The 19,828-nt window shown below is 31.8% G+C and overlaps 2 protein-coding genes across 2 annotated transcripts; both read right to left on the reverse strand.

Annotated features, from left to right (window-relative positions):
- Positions 1-213: 213 nt before the first annotated feature.
- On the reverse strand, positions 214-12,414 carry LOC140062033 (uncharacterized). Its single transcript, XM_072108075.1, has 3 exons — positions 12,329-12,414; positions 3,033-5,944; positions 214-2,909 (listed from the first exon to the last, which is right to left on the reverse strand). Exons 2-3 carry the CDS (start codon positions 5,871-5,873, stop codon positions 2,859-2,861), a joined length of 2,892 nt encoding a protein of 963 aa, XP_071964176.1. The 5' UTR covers positions 5,874-5,944; positions 12,329-12,414; the 3' UTR covers positions 214-2,858.
- A 4,052-nt stretch (positions 12,415-16,466) lies between these two features.
- Positions 16,467-19,677, reverse strand: LOC140062560 (uncharacterized). The gene is made up of 2 exons (XM_072108827.1): positions 17,357-19,677; positions 16,467-16,950 (listed from the first exon to the last, which is right to left on the reverse strand). The coding sequence occupies exons 1-2, from the start codon at positions 19,262-19,264 to the stop codon at positions 16,915-16,917; spliced, it is 1,944 nt and encodes a 647-aa protein (XP_071964928.1). The 5' UTR covers positions 19,265-19,677; the 3' UTR covers positions 16,467-16,914.
- Positions 19,678-19,828: the final 151 nt, after the last annotated feature.

The raw sequence follows: 19,828 nt of genomic DNA on the forward strand, positions 1-19,828 counted from the left end.
GTCGACAATTAAGTGGCCGATTTATTTCCAATTGGGTCCATATATTTAAAATCAGAAAAAGTAAGAAGTGGAAACAGTTACAAAAAATTAAAAACGAGGAAAATGTGAACTATAGAAATACACAAAAAAACATTTTAAATCATTATACAAAGTTGTTTATTTCAATTCAATTCAATTCAACTTTTATTTCAGACAATTGTCCATATGGTATAATACATTACAAAAAAAACCAAAAAAGATGAAGGAGAGAGGACCAAAACTTTTATCTATTGGTATATAATGCCTCTCTCCCTTTGTAGTACATGTATCCACCAACAAATATTTATATATACAAATTAACATTCTGTTTTATTTGTTCATTATTATTTGTTTACAGTTTTATTAGAAAACAACAATCCTAATTTCAAGGTGAAGGTCATTGGTGATGAAAAATCAGAACATAGTACAAAATTAATCCAGTTATTTATACAAGATAAAATTGATTGAATACTAGTCAAATGTAAGCAAACGAAAAATCAACAGTATTGCTAATAGTCAATATTTCCAAATAAATTTGGGAACTTGCTGAATTCGTTCATTCATCCATTTTCACAAAATTATGTGAAACTTCCGCTGAAGCAAACAACGCCTTAAGCTCTGTTAACACTATTAAACTTTTTGTGACAAAAATGTGGTGCACCCATTATGGTCATGATGATGATGTCATATCACTACCATATTTGGTTATATCACTATCATATTTGGTTATATCACTACCATATTTGGGCACATCACACTTTTGTGTCAAACTAGTGTAGACAGAGCTTCCGATGGAACATTTCATGGTTTTGTTTTGTTTTATACACAACGGCCGAATCTTGGATATTGTTGACATTCGAGTGTGCATTTAAAATCTTATTTCACATTAAGTAATTTACTACATATTTATTCTCCTTGGTTGGTTTGTAGTTCAAACGTTTCAACAAGGACATTTTACTATAAATAATCTTATCACCGGTAAATAATATTTTCATTGTATATTATTCTACTATAGAAAGTAGTAAAGACATATGTGATTATGTAGGCACATAGATTATTTACATTTTATGCTGCCCATTTATTATTATATGTATTCGACTCGGTTGAACTGATACCTTCTGTATGCAATGATTAGGTATTAATAGATGTAACATTTAATAACCATGCAATATTATGACGATGATAATTATTATTATTTTACATTATTATATTACAATTAATTTCTACCCTTACTTACACTATTAATTCCATATGGTATTATGCAACGAATCTTAACCAAGGTGGCTATGTGGCCATTACACGAATATAAAAGAGTCATTATTTGTTTTATACATATCTTGTATAACGGGTGTCTAGAAAACTCAGATCTCAGATATATCTGAGTTTTTTAGATCTAGAAAACTCAGATATCTGACTTTTCTAGATATAGAAAACTCAGATATCTGACTTTTATAGATCTAGAAAACTCAGATATCAATATCTGAGTTTTCTAATTCCAGAATGGAACTAGAAATCATCAGATCATCATATGATTGGTTGGTAGGTCATTTGGATCATTCCATTATTAATTTGAAATACTAGAATATTATTGAAACTGATTACTGTAGGCCACCTATACGTTTTCTTACTAATATTGTAACATGTAGAAGCGGCCTACGGCCTACAAAATACATTCTCTTCCAAGGATAGGAGTAATTAATTAAAACTTCAACGGCGCGATCATTCGATACGGTTGACTAAAGACTGTTTATTTATACAGTGACGTAACATGGTCGCTAAGAAGTCAAATTACTGCTATATTTTGCCTTTTTTAGTGTTTATCCTTAAAATTTAGGAAAGTGAAATAGCCTATCGTGTGCGGCCTCTCAATAAACACCAGTGTGCCAAATTTAAGCACGTACCTTTCAGTGGTTTTGGACGAGATACGTAAAATTACGCGAAAAATTTAGTAGCATTAATATATACATTAATATATAGATTAGTAAGAAAACATATAATACTGTAGTATTTCAAACAAGCTACCCTCTGATAAAAATGGAACGATCCATTTGATGATCTGGGTTTTCTAGTTCCATTTTGGAACTAGAAAACTCAGATCTTGATATCTGAGTTTTCTAGATCTAGAAAAGTCAGATATCTGAGTTTTCTAGATCTAGAAAAGTCAGATATATCTGAGATCTGACTTTTCTAGATCTGAGTTTTCTAGACACCCCTTAGTGTATAACACCTAAATATATTCATTTGAATCAGAAAAGATAGGCCTACATTTGATTCGCATTGATAATTATGTTTGTAACATATTTACATTGCAAAATAATTATATATGTTTTTTTATAATATATTTAATGTTATATTTATTTTGATTTTGTAATCACACCTACCTCGTGTTAATTATGTAAACGAACTCCAAAACAATCCTAGTCTTAACTAGGCTGAATGGCAGCGATACCATTACGAAACTTCGCCAGGCAACTAACATTGTTCTAGGCTAATTCTGTGTTTTCAAACAATTCTATGTCTTGTAGAGTTGTTCCCATTAATTATTCAAAATCATACAAACGATCTAAAGCTAATTCAAATGCTTTTTTGGCCTAAGTTAGTATGTATATCTCTCCAAAAATTCCGTCGCGAAACGAGAGTTCATATAATAGGCGCTGTTGTTGTATAGGCGGCGCTGTTGATTTTTGTTTCGTGCGCTAAAAAAGTACTATTGAACAACCGTTCAATAGTGCGTACTCTTGCACACAATTGTCAATCAAATGACAGGAATTTATTTAATTTAATTCAATTAACACTATTATAAATTGTTTGTATTTTAATTACTAAGATGTAGCAACTTCTCAAACACTTGTCTGGGTGAAGGTGTTTGGTCTACTGCAGGTAAAACTGAACTGAAAAAAAAACATGTATAAAGAAAATTAGTACATAAGACACAACAAAAGAGTTGTTACATCTCACTTACCAACAGAGAAAATATTAAAGCAAAACAATATAAACAATAGATATATATTTACCTTTGATTTACAATATACTGTGTGATATTCGTCTACTTTGTATTCATTCCATGTAGAGATTTTATTACTTATGGCAACAAGATTCACCAAACACATCGTTCCATCCAAAGAACTACATCTATCACATACTGGACCAAAAAGATACTGATCATGAAAGTAATCCGGATTAAAAGATTGTAGGATTATTTCTTCAATGAAAGTATGCATTTTCCGTAAGATAATAACTGATTCACTAGGGATTACTTTAGACACTGACAGTTTTAATAGATTTCTATCATATAAGAAAATACTGCCAGAAGAAATTGTTTCAGTCTTTATTTGAAACAAACATGTTTCACTTGCTCTGAAATATGCACAGTCATAATAGATCTTAATCCAATCAAAAACTTCGCAGAATTTTGCAAGAAGTCGAAGAAATATAAATTCTAGTAAGAATTCACCAAAATCGAAAAAAAATATGTCCGAGTTATGATAGCTATAATTAAATTCACGTTGTTGTAACTCAAGTTTGGGCAATTTGCAAGGAAGACAAAATGTTCCAACTTGATCAACTTGATTTGTTATTGTAAGTGGAAACATCAACTGTGTTCCTACCAAGTACCGAATCACATAAGGATAAACTCTCCAAATTCCTTTCATTCGGCAAATGTGTTCTAATAGTCTACTGTCTATAATTCCTGTTTCCAGTAATCTCTGCCAAAGATCAGATACGAGTCTGTTTCTGTTGTGTGGTTCAGGTACATTCACTAATAGTTTCAGAATGTCTATTAACATCTGAGGATCACAAACAACATAATTCTGAAGTAGTTCATCAAGTTCATTGTATATGATATCTCCAGATTTATCAAAGAAATTCAAAAGCTGACCCACATCAAAGTTCACAATGATTTTGCTTGTCAACTTTAATTCATTTTCAATATCTTTAACACTTACAATAACACACTGTCTATGACGAAATCCATTTAATGTATCTTTAAATAATAGGTATTTTAAAGAAAACATTTCGCAAAAGTATTTCAATTTCGAAGTTTCATTATATAATGTTTGTCGCAGGAGGATAAGCTCTTTATCAATGTTGAATGAGTTTTCAATAAAAAAGCAAAGTCGTCCACTTGGATGAAAAGCAAGCAATCTTGAAAACCTTTTGTAAAGATGTGCATTTACAAAGGTATCAAAAGTAGAAAACGCATTTGCATCATGTACACTTTCTCTTCTTGTTCCTACCAGAAAGACTACAACATTCGCAATATCAACATGCATAGCAATAGATTGTAACCAGAATTGTAGCCGTTTAATGTGTCTATGGGGATTAGAAATCGCCGCTACAGCGTTGAAAACAACCAAGTATACGCCTTGCTTTGGCATAAACAGATGGTGTGTATTATAGTACATTTCTTGTCCTGCAAAATCCCATAAACTAAGTCTTGCGTCAATCAAGCATTCGTTACGCACGTCTGATTTCATCGATTTCCTGATTTGCACTATTGGTATCGATGACGTATTTTTTACTTTTATGTAGGAATGCCATTCGTAGATAATAAAACCCAAAATTGGTGTAACAACTGACACAACTTTAAGCAAATGTCTTGATAAAGAATAGTTATGTTCTTTTTCTAAATTGGTTAGATGGTTAAAATTAAAAAATTCCCAACCACACATTTTGCCAATATATATTCCAGCAATAAACCCAATAGTCTTCTTTAAAATATAGTTATCAGGGACATACCCATACGCTACAATCAATCTTCCTAATATAGTCCCACATGCTATGAAAAAGGTAATTACTATAAAGCAAAATGAAATACATATCTCGACGAAATTATTACTTCCGAAATAATATAATGCTGCAATGATACAAAATATGTTTATCGTGAACAAAATAATCAACTTCCTTCGACTAAGTGAAAATATATTAGTGTGAATTCTCCTAAATATTGCTGATATAATACCGACAGAAATAACAAATTTAAGGTAAACTAGATTGTCAATAAATGAGAGTTTTTCTAAAAAGTCCTCGATTGAAGTTTGTATTGGATGTACCATAAAACACAATGCCAGACAAATACCAATCCTACAACCTACACTGACAAGCATACCAATAAGGAACGAACCAATGCCATACATGCAAACAACCATTACACCTGTTGTGTAAATCATCCATAAGTTCCTGCTTTGTAAATTTTCGAAATTTTCATTTAATTGTGTAACACTATCTACGAGTACCATCCATATAGAGAATCCACAACCAAAGCGGTAGGCCGTGTGAAAATCACATATTCCCATAATACAAATGATGTATATCCACACGACTGGTCCGAACCCGAATGTAAGCCCACCAAAACATAGTATAATAGTGAAAGGGATAATATACAACATTAAATAACATGTGTCTTCCAGTACTTTTCTAATCGATATTCGTTTATTTTTATCAGGCAACACACTTGTCTTATTTGATACCTGTTTACCCTCTTTGAGTAAACGCGATACTGTCCACCACGCTGCTGAACTTACATAATCTTCCAGTGGAGTACTGGTCACTTCACACCATTTACTATTAACATCACTGACATTCGCCTCAACAGTGTTTGTTTCTATTCCGATTGTACTAGGCTCTTCTGGTCGAAATTCCTTTCCATGTAAACGCCTGCAAGTCGAAGTTTTCCCGGCACCATGATCACCCAAAAAAAGAATCTTAGTTCTATTGAAAGGTAATTTCCCTCTCTCTCCCGCTGTTTTGTAAGTGTCTTTAACTTCTGTATCATCTGCTAAAACTCGCAAGTTAAAACTTCGCTTAAAAGATGCAGTATATCCGGTTAAGTAATTCTGGCCTTTTTTATCCATCTTACTGTACGTTATTTGAGATTTCTAACTTTCTGATATTTATCTAAGATAGTTTACTCCCTTTTTCATTTCTGTAACAAGAACATTTTTATAATTTTATTAAAACAAGAATTAAAACGTGAAAATCATTTATAAATAGGTATATTTCTGACCAGGTAGCGTTTACAACAAGATTAATATATCCACCCGCACCCAAACGTTTATGAGAGGCTGACACTACTGTTCTCATTTATTGAAATTATAAATGAGATCAATTTACCAGTTAATTACCATGCCATACTAAATCGGATCGGAGTGCATCTTTTATTAAGAAGATTCGTTATTGAGATATTACCTGCTTGAGGTGTGTTTTCACGACGGCGCTTAGGAACAATGTTTTATTAGAATAGATAATAATAATAATAACTTTATTGACAAACACTTTTGGATCAGTGGCAACGCACTCATTAGTGGTGCAGTCAACTTAAACTACATACAAATAAACATTATAAACCAAACATGTATGTATGTACACTCAAGGATACATACATTAAATACAATAGTAAAACAAAACCAATGCAGTAGCTTTTCTTAACTTTGAACTTAAATTTTTCAACCTTTTTTTTGCAACAATGCAAATAAGCTCTTTTTAAATTCAGATCTTTTTTCCCAGGCAACTTCAAGAAAATGTTTACAATATTTGTAAAATGCTTAGCTTTACTAAGATCCATTTTAATGTCCCCTCCTAAACTAAAATTGTTTTTTCATTAACATTAGCATGTTATGAACAATTTAAAGCCATGTATCTGATTTTTTGTATCGGTTTTCATTAAAAAAATATTTTACCAAGTTTCAATGAAGATCATGTAATACATTATATTTTAGTCACATGTTTCTTATTTTGGACTTTAAAATGCTGCAAATAATAAACGATGCCCAATAAGGAAGTGTAGTTTATTCTGTGGATCACCATTTTCTGCTCAAGGACAATTATACGTATAGTGATTCCAATTTAAATGCTAAACATTTTGTATGGCCTATTTGTGAAGAAAAGCAAGTCACTTTCATAAAGTTCACTCATCCATAATGATTCTATATTTAAAAATATACTATAAAAATGTATTTCTTATTTTATTTAAAAAATCATGAGTCTCCTCTTCTTAATTGCAAACACAAAAAACGATCTGAGCATGTGCAAATGTATATAAAAGCACTCAGATAATGTACAGAGGGCAGTATAATGATATAAGCAGTGAGTTAGGCAGATCATAAGTCAGCTCTCCTTAATTGCCTAAGTCACACAGCTGACTTAGGCAGAAACACAGAAAATATAATACATTGATATAAGCAGTGAGTTAGGCAGATCATAAGTCAGCTCTCCTTAATTGCATAAGTCACACAGCTTGACTTGGGCAGAAACACAAACAAATATAGTATATTGATATAAGCAGTGAGTTAGGCAGAAAAACAAAAAAAAAATTATGTCTTAGAAACTTTTGTTATGAGGCTGTCGATATCATCTATATACAAAAAATGCTACCTTTAAGTAACAAAATTTAATAGCATCAGCTCTTCAGATTAAAATTAACACTGATGATTTTAGAAAAAGAAAGTAGCAATAAAAGAGAAAGAATTTGTAACAAATGAGTTAAAAAATATACTATAAAAATGTATTTCTTATTTTATTTTATAAATCATGAGTCTCCTCTCCTTAATTGCCTAAGTCACACAGCTGACTTAGGCAGAAACACAAAAAAAAACACGATCTGAGCATGTGCAAATGTATAAAAAAGCACTCAGATAATGTACAGAGGGCAGTATAAAGATATAAGCAGTGAGTTAGGCAGATCATAAGTCACCTCTCTTTAATTGCCTAAGTCACACAGCTGACTTAGGCAGAAACACAAAAAATATAGTATATTGATATAAGCAGTGAGTTAGGCAGATCATAAGTCAGCTCTCCTTAATTGCCTAAGTCACACAGCTGACTTGGGCAGAAACACAACAAATATAGTATATTGATATAAGCAGTGAGTTAGGCAGAAAAAAAATTATGACTTAGGCACTTTTGTTATGAGGCTGTCGATATCATCTATATACAAAAAATACTACCTTTAAGGAACAAAATTTAATAGCATTAGCTCTTCAGATTAAAATTAACACTGATGATTTTAATAATAATAATAATAATAATAATATTTATTCGGTCATCAATGTAGAAATAACCAGGAATGAGAATAGGCTAAAGCCCAAACAGATTCTGCACTCACTCCATACAATACAATCAGTTAAAGATAAAACCATATACAAGAAAAATACAAATAAATTATACATAACATGAAATATAGTGTTTTGTTAGAGCAGCCTTAAATATTGAAATTGTTTGTGAATCTTTTATGTCATTTGGTATTTGCTCCCATAGTCTAGGAAAGGAAACAAATACAGAATTATGAAAAGTATTGCCTTTCGAATTCCAACGTAAAAGCCTACCCGGACATCTTTCACTAGTTTTAATATACTCATTGAAAGAATGGGGACAGTAACCTTTCAACAGCTTAAATCTAAAAAATTTAGAAAAGGAAAGTAGCAATAAAAGAGAAAGAATTTGTAACAAATGGGTTAAAAAATATACTATAAAAATTTCTTATTTTATTTAAAAAATCATGAGTCTCCTCTCCTTAATTGCCTAAGTCACACAGCTGACTTAGGCAGAAACCAATAAACGATCTGAGCATGTGCAAATGTATATAAAAGCACTCAGATAATGTACAGAGGGCAGTATAATGATAGAAGCAGTGAGTTAGGCAGATCATAAGTCAGCTCTCCTTAATTGCCTAAGTCACACAGCTGACTTAGGCAGAAACACAAAAAATATAGTATATTGATATAAGCAGTGAGTTAGGCAGATCATAAGTCAACTCTCCTTAATTGCATAAGTCACACAGCTGACTTGGGCAGAAACACAAAAAAGATATAAAATTGATATAAGCAGTGAGTTAGGCAGAAAAACAAAAAAATAATTATGTCTTAGACACTTTTGTTATGAGGCTGTCGATATCATCTATATACAAAAAATGCTACCTTTAAGTAACAAAATTTAATAGCATCAGCTCTTCAGATTAAAATTAACACTGATGATTTTAGAAAAAGAAAGTAGCAATAAAAGAGAAAGAATTTGTAACAAATGAGTTAAAAAATATACTATAAAAATGTATTTCTTATTTTATTTTAAAAATCATGAGTCTCCTCTCCTTAATTGCCTAAGTCACACAGCTGACTTAGGCAGAAACACAAAAAAAAAACGTTCTGAGCATGTGCAAATGTATAAAAAAGCACTCAGATAATGTACAGAGGGCAGTATAAAGATATAAGCAGTGAGTTAGGCAGATCATAAATCAGCTCTCCTTAATTGCCTAAGTCACACAGCTGACTTGGGCAGAAACATACAAAATATAGTATATTTATATAAGCAGTGAGTTAGGCAGAAAAACAAAAAAACAAATTATGACTTAGACACTTTTGTTATGAGGTTGTCGATATCATCTATATACAAAAAATTCTACCTTTAATTAACAAAATTTAATAGCATTAGCTCTTCAGATTAAAAATAACACTGATGATTTTAGAAAAGGAAAGTAGCAATAAAAGAGAAAGAATTTGTAACAAATGGGTTAAAAAATATACTATAACGATGTATTTCTTATTTTATTTTAAAAATCATGAGTCTCCTCTCCTTAATTGCCTAAGTCACACAGCTGACTTAGGCAGAAACACAAAAAAACGATCTGAGCATGTGCAAATGTATATAAAAGCACTCAGATAATATACAGAGGGCAGTATAATGATATAAGCAGTGAGTTAGGCAGATCATAAGTAAGCTCTCCTTACTTGCCTAAGTCACACAGCTGACTTAGGCAGAAACTCAAAAAATATAATATATTGATATAAGCAGTGAGTTAGGCAGATCATAAGTCAGCTCTCCTCAATTGCCTAAGTCACACAGCTTGACTTGGGCAGAAACACAAAAAATATAGTATATTGATATAAGCAGTGAGTTAGGCAGAAAAAAAAATTATGTCTTAGACACTTTTGTTATGAGGCTGTCGATATCATCTATATACAAAAAATGCTACCTTTAAGTAACAAAATTTAATAGCATCAGCTCTTGAGATTAAAATTAACACTGATGAATTTAGAAAAGGAAAGTAGCAATAAAAGAGAAAGAATTTGTAACAAATGGGTTAAAAAATATACTATAAAAATGTATTTCTTATTTTATTAAAAAAATCATGAGTCTCCTCTCTTTAATTGCCTAAGTCACACAGCTGACTTAGGCAGAAACACAAAAAACGATCTGAGCATGTGCAAATGTATATAAAAGCACTCAGATAATGTACAGAGGGCAGTATAAAGATATAAGTAGTGAGTTAGGCAGATCATAAGTCAGCTCTTCTTAATTGCCTAAGTCACACATCTGACTTAGGCAGAAACACAAAAAATGTAGTATATTGATATAAGCAGTGAGTTAGGCAGAAAAACAAAACAAAAATTATGACTTAGACACTTTTGTTATGAGGCTGTCGATATCATCTGTATACAAAAAATGCTACCTTTAAGTAACAAAATTTAATAGCATCAGCTCTTCAGATTAAAATTAATACTGAAGATTTTAGAAAAGGAAAGTAGCAATAAAAGAGAAAGAATTTGTAACAAATGGGTTAAAAATGTATTTCTTATTTTATTTAAAAAATCATCAGTTCCCTCTCCTTAATTGCCTAAATCACACAGCTGACTTAGGCAGAAACACAAAAAACGATCTGAGCATGTGCAAATGTATATAAAAGCACTCTGATAATGTACAGAGGGCAGTATAATGATATAAGCAGTGAGTTAGGCAGATCAGAAGTCAGCTCTCCTTAATTGCCTAAGTCACACAGCTGACTTGGGTAGAAACACAACAAATATAGTAGGCCTATATATAAGCAGTGAGTTAGGCAGAAAAAAAAAATTATGACTTAGACACTTTTGTTATGAGGCTGTCGATATCATCTATATACAAACAAGGCCAAGAGCCATTAACTCGCGTGCTACAATGCATAGTGATACCGGACCGACAGACAGACCGACAGACCGACAGACAGACCGACCGACATAGTGAACATTTTCATCAAAAACGTGCGAAAATTATCCAATTCGACCTGCTCGTATGACGTAATTTTAAGTCGAAATTGTTTAAAAGTTGGCAAAGTTATTAGAAAAGGCTGCAAAAACATAAATCACGCAAAAAAAGTATGTACTTAACGCTACATGCGCACCGCGCGCGTAAAAATTTGCGCGCGTATGGGAAGTTTTGACATGCTCAAAATGACAAGAAACGCGTAGAAAGTTGATTAAAAAATTAATTTTGCGCATTTTAAAATTTTGAATGCCTTCAAAGTGGAAATACTTACCGACTATGTATTTAAATAATATCGAACCTCTAGATGTCCTTGAAAATATGTCTCACTATAATATAAAATGTTGTAAAGATGTACCTAGTTTTTATCTAGATGTATTAAATGCATTAACTAAATATAATGAAAGTGTATTCAAATGGCCATCATGCTATGATGAAATATTAGAACAAAACATTTGGGGAAATACATTTATAAGTTATAACAGCCTATCACTACTGTATAGAAACTGGATCAGATCCGGTATTAGAAAAATAAAAGATATTGTTTTTGGTAATAGATTCATTAATTCGAATATGTTACTTGAAATTCTAATTTCAAAATCAAATTGGATAGCAGAATTTCACACATTACTACAAGCCATTCCACAAGAATGGAAAGACGTTATTAAGTCAAATAATGAAAATACAATACAGGACAAGATTCAGTCTGCTACTAAATTATGTAAAATGACAAGTAAGCAAATGTATAACTGTTTTATTAGAAAAAAGGGTATAGAACCAAAATGTCAAATAAAATGGCAGTTGTATTTTAATACTACAATTGATTGGAAATTAACCTGGGAGCGTAAAATAAAATTAATGAAGGAAAACAAGCTCAAACAAATTAACTTTAAGTTACTACATAGGATTGTGCCAACTAGAAATAGGTTATGTATATGGAAAATTGTAAACATAAACAAATGTCCACAATGCGACTGTGTTGAAGATGATGCACATTTATTTTTTGAATGTGCAGAAGCAAATCATTTGTGGCTTTACATAAATGAGCATACAATAACTAAATTCAATATCGAGGCAAATTTAAAAAATATAATACTTGGCACTGGAAATACATATGTAGATCATGTGTTTTCAATTGGTTTGCTAAGCATATACAAAGCTAATGTATTAAAACAACTAAATAAATGGAAATATGCCTTACTTCATCATCTCTTTATAAATGAAAAAAAATTAAGAATATACATATAATCAATGCTATAAACAACAATTATGTATAAAAATAATGAAACCTATTACTTACCTGAAAAATTGTATAAATAAAAAAATGAATGTTCTTTTTGAAACAGTATTCATAAGGTATAATATTATAAAGGAAGTGTAGTTTATTCTGTGGATCACCATTTTCTGCTCAAGGACAATTATACGTATAGTGATTCCAATTTAAATGCTAAACATTTTGTATAGCCTATTTGTGAAGAAAAGCAAGTCACTTTAATAATGTTCACTGATCCATTATGATTCTATATTATTACGATTGTGTAATTTCAATAACAAATATGTTGGATTAGAATTGGGAATTGTTAGTATTTTTATGTTAATATACTTTTTACGTTTGGAATTTTACTGAATAAAGGATTCTAAACACCTTGAGGCAGTAACAGTGACATTGGAATCAACCCCGATTGCGTGTTTGTTATACAAAATAATTAATATAAACTTACGTTGCATTTCATTGCAGAAAATGTATGTAACACACTGTTACATTGAATGAGGGTTGTGTGTTGGTGTGCGCCACTAGATTACTTGGGGACATTATTTTATATCATAAAACCGTACAGGGCGATACCGGGCGTAGATTAGTATGACCGACTACTCAAGTATACACTAGATCCCAAACAGAACCCATTAGTCAACTCTGCGCATGTTTATTATGCTATAGTCACCATTTATGTCAAATATGGTTATGCTAGCACAATTGACAGGCGCAGAACCCATTATTCGACTCTGCGCATGTTTATTATGCAATAGTAACCATTTATGTCAAAACTGGTTACTATAGTACAATTGACATGCGCAGAGTCAAATAATGGCTTCTGCGCATATCAATTGTGCTATATTTATGTCAAATATGGTTATGATAGCACAATTGACATGCGCAGAACCCATTTTTCGTCTCTGCGCATGTTTATTATGCAATAGTAACCATTTATGTCAAAAATAAAAGGGTCGAAAATAGGCCATTTTTCGAAAACTTTCCTGTACTATAGTACAGGGATTTTTTCCAAAAAATGGCCAATTTTTGACCTTTTTATTTTTCGATAAAACTGGTTACTATAGCACAATTAGCATGCGCAGAACCCATTAGTCGACTCTGCGCATGTTTATTATGCTATTGTAACCATCTAGTCAAAACTGGTTACTATAGCACATTTGACATGCGCTGAGTCGAATAATAGGTTCTGCGCATGTTTATTATGCTATAGTAACCATTTATGTCAAAACTGGTTGCTATAGCACAATTGACATGCGCAAAACCCATTATTAGTCTCTGCGCATGTTTATTATGCAATAGTAATCATTTATGTCAAAAAATAAAAGGGTCGAAAATAGGCCATTTTTCGAAAATTTCCCTGTACTAATGGTACTGGGATTTTTTCCAAAAATTGGAACAATGTTTTATTAGAATAGATAATAATAATAATAAATTTATTGACAAACACTTTTGGATCAGTGGCAACGCACTCATTAGTGCAACAATGCAAATAAGCTCTTATTTAATTCAGATCTTTTTTCTCAGGCAACTTCAAGAAAATGTTTACAATATTTGTAAAATGCTGCCAAGACAGCTTTACTAAGATCCATTTTAATGTCCCCTCCTAAAACTAAAATTGTTTTTTCATTAACATTAGCATGTTATGAACAATTTAAAGTCATGTATCTGATTTGTTGTATCGGTTTTCATTAAAAAAATATTTTACCAAGCTTCAATGAAGATCATGTAATACATTATATTTTAGTCACATGTTTCTTATTTTTTATTTTATTTTTATTTTTTGGACGTTAAAATGTTGCAAATAATAAACGATACCCAATAAGGAAGTGTAGTTTATTCTGTGGATCACCATTTTCTGCTTAAGAACAATTATACGTATAGTGAATCCAATTTAAATGCTATATGGCCTATTTGTGAAGAAAAGCAAGTCACTTTAATAAAGTTCACTGATCCATTATGATTCTATACTATTACGATTGTGTAATTTCAATAACAAATATGTTGGATTAGAATTGGAAATTGTTAGTATATTTATGTTTTGGAATTCACGTTTGGAATTTCACTGAATAAAGGATTTTAATCACCTTGAGGCAGTAACAGTGACATTGGAATCAACCCCGATTGCGTGTTTGTTATACAAAATAATTAATATAAACTTACGGATTATATTATAATGAATAATTTATGCTTAGAAGGAACTCTTTGTGCGCATTGATTCTCACCCAAATTATTGCAGTTTGATGGTGAAAATATTCGCGATAAGAAAGCTGTAGATCTAGGACCTAAAATCTACGAAAGGACATTGCTATTTGCACGGATGGCGACGCACGCAACGCGAAAATCTTTGCCGTCGTTGAGGTAATGGAGTTAAAGAATGTTAAACAATATGTTCTATCTTTTTTTTCTTTCTCTTAAGCAATAAACATTTTTATATACACCGTATTTGGATTACTTTAACAGTATTTTTAAAATTGACGTAGAACACCTATGACTGGTAAAACCAAACAAAACATTAAAATGAAAGATGTTTAAAAGTTACCTTATCAGTTTAGTTCGTTTCACTAACAGCCTTTTCAGAAGAATGACATTCTGCCACTAAACAGATTGACCTCTAGAAGGCCAATACTGTTCATACTGCTCCTTTTCTGTTCATAATAGGTTAAATTCTGTCCATAATAGGGACTAGAGGGCGATGTTGTTTGTCCATAATTCATAATTTCATAATTCATAATTTCATAATTCATAATTGGCTGTCCAAAATAGGTGACTTTTTGTCCACAGTAGGGGATTTTATTGGAGTAGTGCGCCATCAATTGTGTTGTCCATAATAGGTGATTTTTTTGGCGTACTCGTACGCACGTAGTTTATTTCGCGAGTAGAAGTAATAGGTAATACTAATTTGCTTTCTCTTCAGACTTCGAGGCTACCTAGAGCCCTAGGCTAGTAGTAGGGCCTATCCTAGTCCTGTTAGTTAGGCTACCTTTATAGGCCTACTACTACTAGCCTAGGCATAGAGTTCATTTGTTATTGTCCACTAATAAAATCTGAGTTTTTTTTTCTAGGCCTACCTTACAGCAGGGTACAGTACCTCCCTGCCACAGACAGTAGGAATACAAATGACATGGGCTCCATATTAGATAGATAGGTTTCCTACTACAAACAAGCGGGATCTACTTTTTCTCATTCTCACAGACTTACTCATCATTATCGTTTCAAATTAATTAATTACAATTTCAGTATATCACCGGGCGGTTTAGAATTAATGTTCTTTGCCTGATGTGTTTATATATATATATAAGTATATCTTCGGAGATCCCGCTTAGCTTCGTGAATAAAAATACTGAATAGATGAGGGCGTATCAATTTGATCTCTGGTGCGCGTGCGTACAATTGAGGACTAGAGTGCTGTTCCGTCTTACCACACCGAGAATATTAAAGAGTCGCTATCCAAATGAGTTTGAACAATACCATGAAAGCCCCAGTGGTCTAATGATTAGGACAACTGCATATCAAGTATCAAGCAGGCGGTCCGAGTTCGAGTCTCGGTTGGGCGACTTATTCTTATTCTCACATATATATATATATATATATATATATATATATATATATATATATATATATATATATATATATATATATATATATATATATATATATATATAAAATGACAATGCTGTGGGTATCAGTGGCTGGATCTCAATGGAGATACAAAATAAAAGCGAAAAGCTAAATCAAAACGAGAAGTAAAACAGCCAGAAAAGTTAGCAGAGCTTTCGGGCAACACTAGCCCTTCATCTGCAGTGCAAGTGAAACAAATATATATATACCCATAAATCTATATTTGAAGCTGACATCATAAATTTCAGTCTGCGCGAATGTTTCTTTATCGGTTTCAAAATCAGGAACTTCTTGCATTTCTGTCAAGTGCAAAATCCATCTCTCATAATTACAAGTAAACGATTAGAAATTTTATTCCCGGAACCCAATTTTAAGAAGAGCCCAAAAACATATTACCCAATAATAATAATTTTGTTTGTTCGAGTTCAATAAATAAAGAAGGTTCACTTTTTGTATGTGGCCTATATACAGTATTGTTACATAACATAATTAGCGATGCAGACAACAACACATACTCAATTAAAAAAAACATTTTTTGTTTCATTATCAGGGTTATAGATTATAATTTATTAACACGTGGTAAAAACTGCTATATAAACATTGTATAGTACTACCAAGATACATTACAGTCTCTATAATTATGGAACTTACTTAACATTAATGAAAATAATACTTTATTTAGTAGTTACTTATTGTCTTAACATTGTATAAGTTTATTTTATTATTAACTATGTTTTGGTTTCAATAACAAGGTATTTTTAAATTTCTGCGATGTTCAAACTATATTACTCATTATCATGATTGTCAGGGAATGTCATGTGCGATGAACCGAGTAAGAACACAATGTAACGTTTATTTCTATGTAAGCCTTATATTATAACAAATAAATATTCAAAAACCACTTATTTAATCACATATTGTATACAATGTACTGACCGCATAAACAGTAGTTATAGGTACCAGCTAATTGTAGACATTAACTTCTCAAATCTTGACTAGGTGGTTATCCGTCTACTGCATGTGAAACTGAACTGCAAAATTAAAGAATTTTAAAACCAAATTAAGTTATGGTTAAAATAGAGTATTGATTGTTGTGCGAACTTGACGAAATATTCCCGGAAAACCGCTTGTAGAAGTACAAGTACAAGTCTGTGCGTAATTGTTATTTCCATTACAAAAGTATTGCACTTACATCGTACGTTGCAATTATGTTAAGTGGAGAGAAAATGTCACTAAGACCAAAAATATTACTGTTTTCTACCAACATTTCCATTTACCTAAGGCTGAAGCCTACACAGTAACAACATTATGAAATGTATAATATGTATGTTTTTATTTAACAAACACAGACTCCTATCAGTAGGTCTATTAGTTCTTAAACAATTCGAATTACAAAAGAAAAACAAATGTGCACAGAATTGAAATAAATGCAATTACCTCTCGTTCCCGATAAACCTTGTGGTATTCATCCACTCTGTATTCATTCAATGCATAAGCATCTTTGCTTATTCCGACAAGATTCACCAAACACATCGTTCCATTCAATGAACTACATCTTTCACACACTGGACCACAAAGATACTGATCACGAAAGTAATCCGGGTTAAACGTCTGTAAGATTATTTCTTCAACCGAAGTAAGAATTGTCTGTAAGATATTTACTGACTGACTCGGGACTTCTTTCGAAACTGAAAGTTTGATGAGATTTCTATCGTATAAGAAAATACTATCGGAAGAAACTGTGTCAGTATTTATTTGGAAAAAACATGTTTCACTTGCTCTGAACCGTGCACAGTTATAATAAATATTATTCCAATCAAACACATTGCAGCATTTTGCAATAAGTCGAAGAAATACAAATTCCAGTAACATTTCACCAAAATCGAAATAAAATATATCAGAAGTATGATCAACATGATCAAGTTCACGTTGTTTTAACTCAATTTTTGGTAATTTGCAAGGAAGACAAAATGTTCCAACTTGATCAACTTGATTAGTTATTGTAAGTGGAAACATCAACTGTGTTCCTACCAAGTACCGAATCACATAAGGATACACTCTCCAAATTCCTTTCATTCGGCAAATGTGTTCTAAAAGTCTACTGTCTACAATTCCTGTTTCCAGCAATCTCTGCCAAAGATCAGATACGAGTCTGTTTCTGTTGTGTGGTTCTGGTACATTCACTAATAATTTCAGAATATCTATTAATACCCGAGGATCACAAACAACATAATTCTGAAGTAGTTCATCAACTTCATTGTATATAATGTCTCCGGATTTATCAAAAAAATTCAGAATTTCGCGCACCTCATATTCCATAAAGATTTTTCTTGTTAACTTTAATTCATTTACAATATCGTTTACACTCACAATAATACACTGTCTATGTCGAAATCCATTTAAAGTGTTTTTAAATAATAAGTATTTTACAGAAAACATTTCGCAAAAATATTTCAATCTTGTTACTTCATTATATATCCTTTCTCGTAAGATGTTAAGCTCATTGTCAACATTAAATGCGTTTTCAATAAAAAAGCAAAGTCGTCCACTTGGATGAAAAGCAAGTAATCTTGAAAACCTTTTGTAAAGATGTGCATTTACAAATCTCTCAAAGGTGGAAAACGCATTTCCATCACGTACACTTTCTCTTCTTGTTCCTACAAGAAACACTACAACATTCTCAATATCAACATGCATAGCAATAGATTGTAACCAGAATTGAAGCCGTTTAATATGTCTATCAGGATTAGAAATCGCTGCTACAGCATTGAAAACAACCAAGTATACGCCTTGCTTTGGCATAAACAGATGGTGTGTATTATAGTACATTTCTTGTCCTGCAAAATCCCATAAACTTAGCCTGGCGTCAATGTAACATTCGTTTCGTAGATCTGCTTTCATTGATTTTCTAATATGCACTACTGTTATTGATGACGTAGTTTTTACTTTCATGTAAGAATGCCACTCGTAGATAATAAAACCCAAAATCGGTGCAGCAAATGACAACATTTTAAGCAAATATTTAGAAAAGTCTTTCTCTACGTTAGTTAGATGGTCAAAATTGTCAAATTTCCAACCACACATTCTGCCAATATAAATCCCAGCAATAAACCCAATAACCTTTTTAAAAAGGTAGTGTTCAGGGAAATAGTCATACGCCACAAATTTCCTTCCTATAAAAACTCCACAAATTATAAAAAACACCAATGAAATAAAGCAAAACAATGTAAATATGTCTACAAAATTATGGCTTCCCAAATATATTGCTGTTGTTATAAGCATTACATTTAGTATAAATACAAGGACAAACTTTCTTCGACTAAGTGAAAATATTTTGGTATGCATACTTCTAAAAATAACTATTAAAATAACTGCAGCAATCACAAACTCAATGTATATTATATTGTAAATGAATGATATTTTTTCTAAAAAACATCAGTAGAAATAATATTCTGTTTTGGATGTACCATGAGACAAAAAGCTAAACAAATACCAGTCCTACCACCTGCACTCATAAGCACACCAACAAGGAACGAACCCAACCCATACAAGCAAACGACCATAACAACAGTCATATAAAGCCATATATTTAACTCAACGACAGGTTGCTGAGCAAATGTTTCATTCAATTGTGTTGCACTGTCTATGAATACCATACATATTGCGTACCCACATCCAAAGCGATAGGCACTGTGAACACCAAAAATTCTTGAAAGATAAATAATGTATAACCATGCAACTGGTCCGAACCCGAAAGAAAGTCCACCAAACCAGAAAATTACAGTCATAGGAATAAACTGAAACAGCAGGTAAGTTATGTCCTCAAATATTTTTCGGATCGAAACATTTACATCATTATCAGATTTATTTATTTATTATGTTTGCTCTGTTTAAGAACACGCGATACTG

Source organism: Antedon mediterranea, chromosome 11 (genome assembly GCF_964355755.1).
Source record: "Antedon mediterranea chromosome 11, ecAntMedi1.1, whole genome shotgun sequence".
Taxonomy (NCBI): domain Eukaryota; kingdom Metazoa; phylum Echinodermata; class Crinoidea; order Comatulida; family Antedonidae; genus Antedon; species Antedon mediterranea.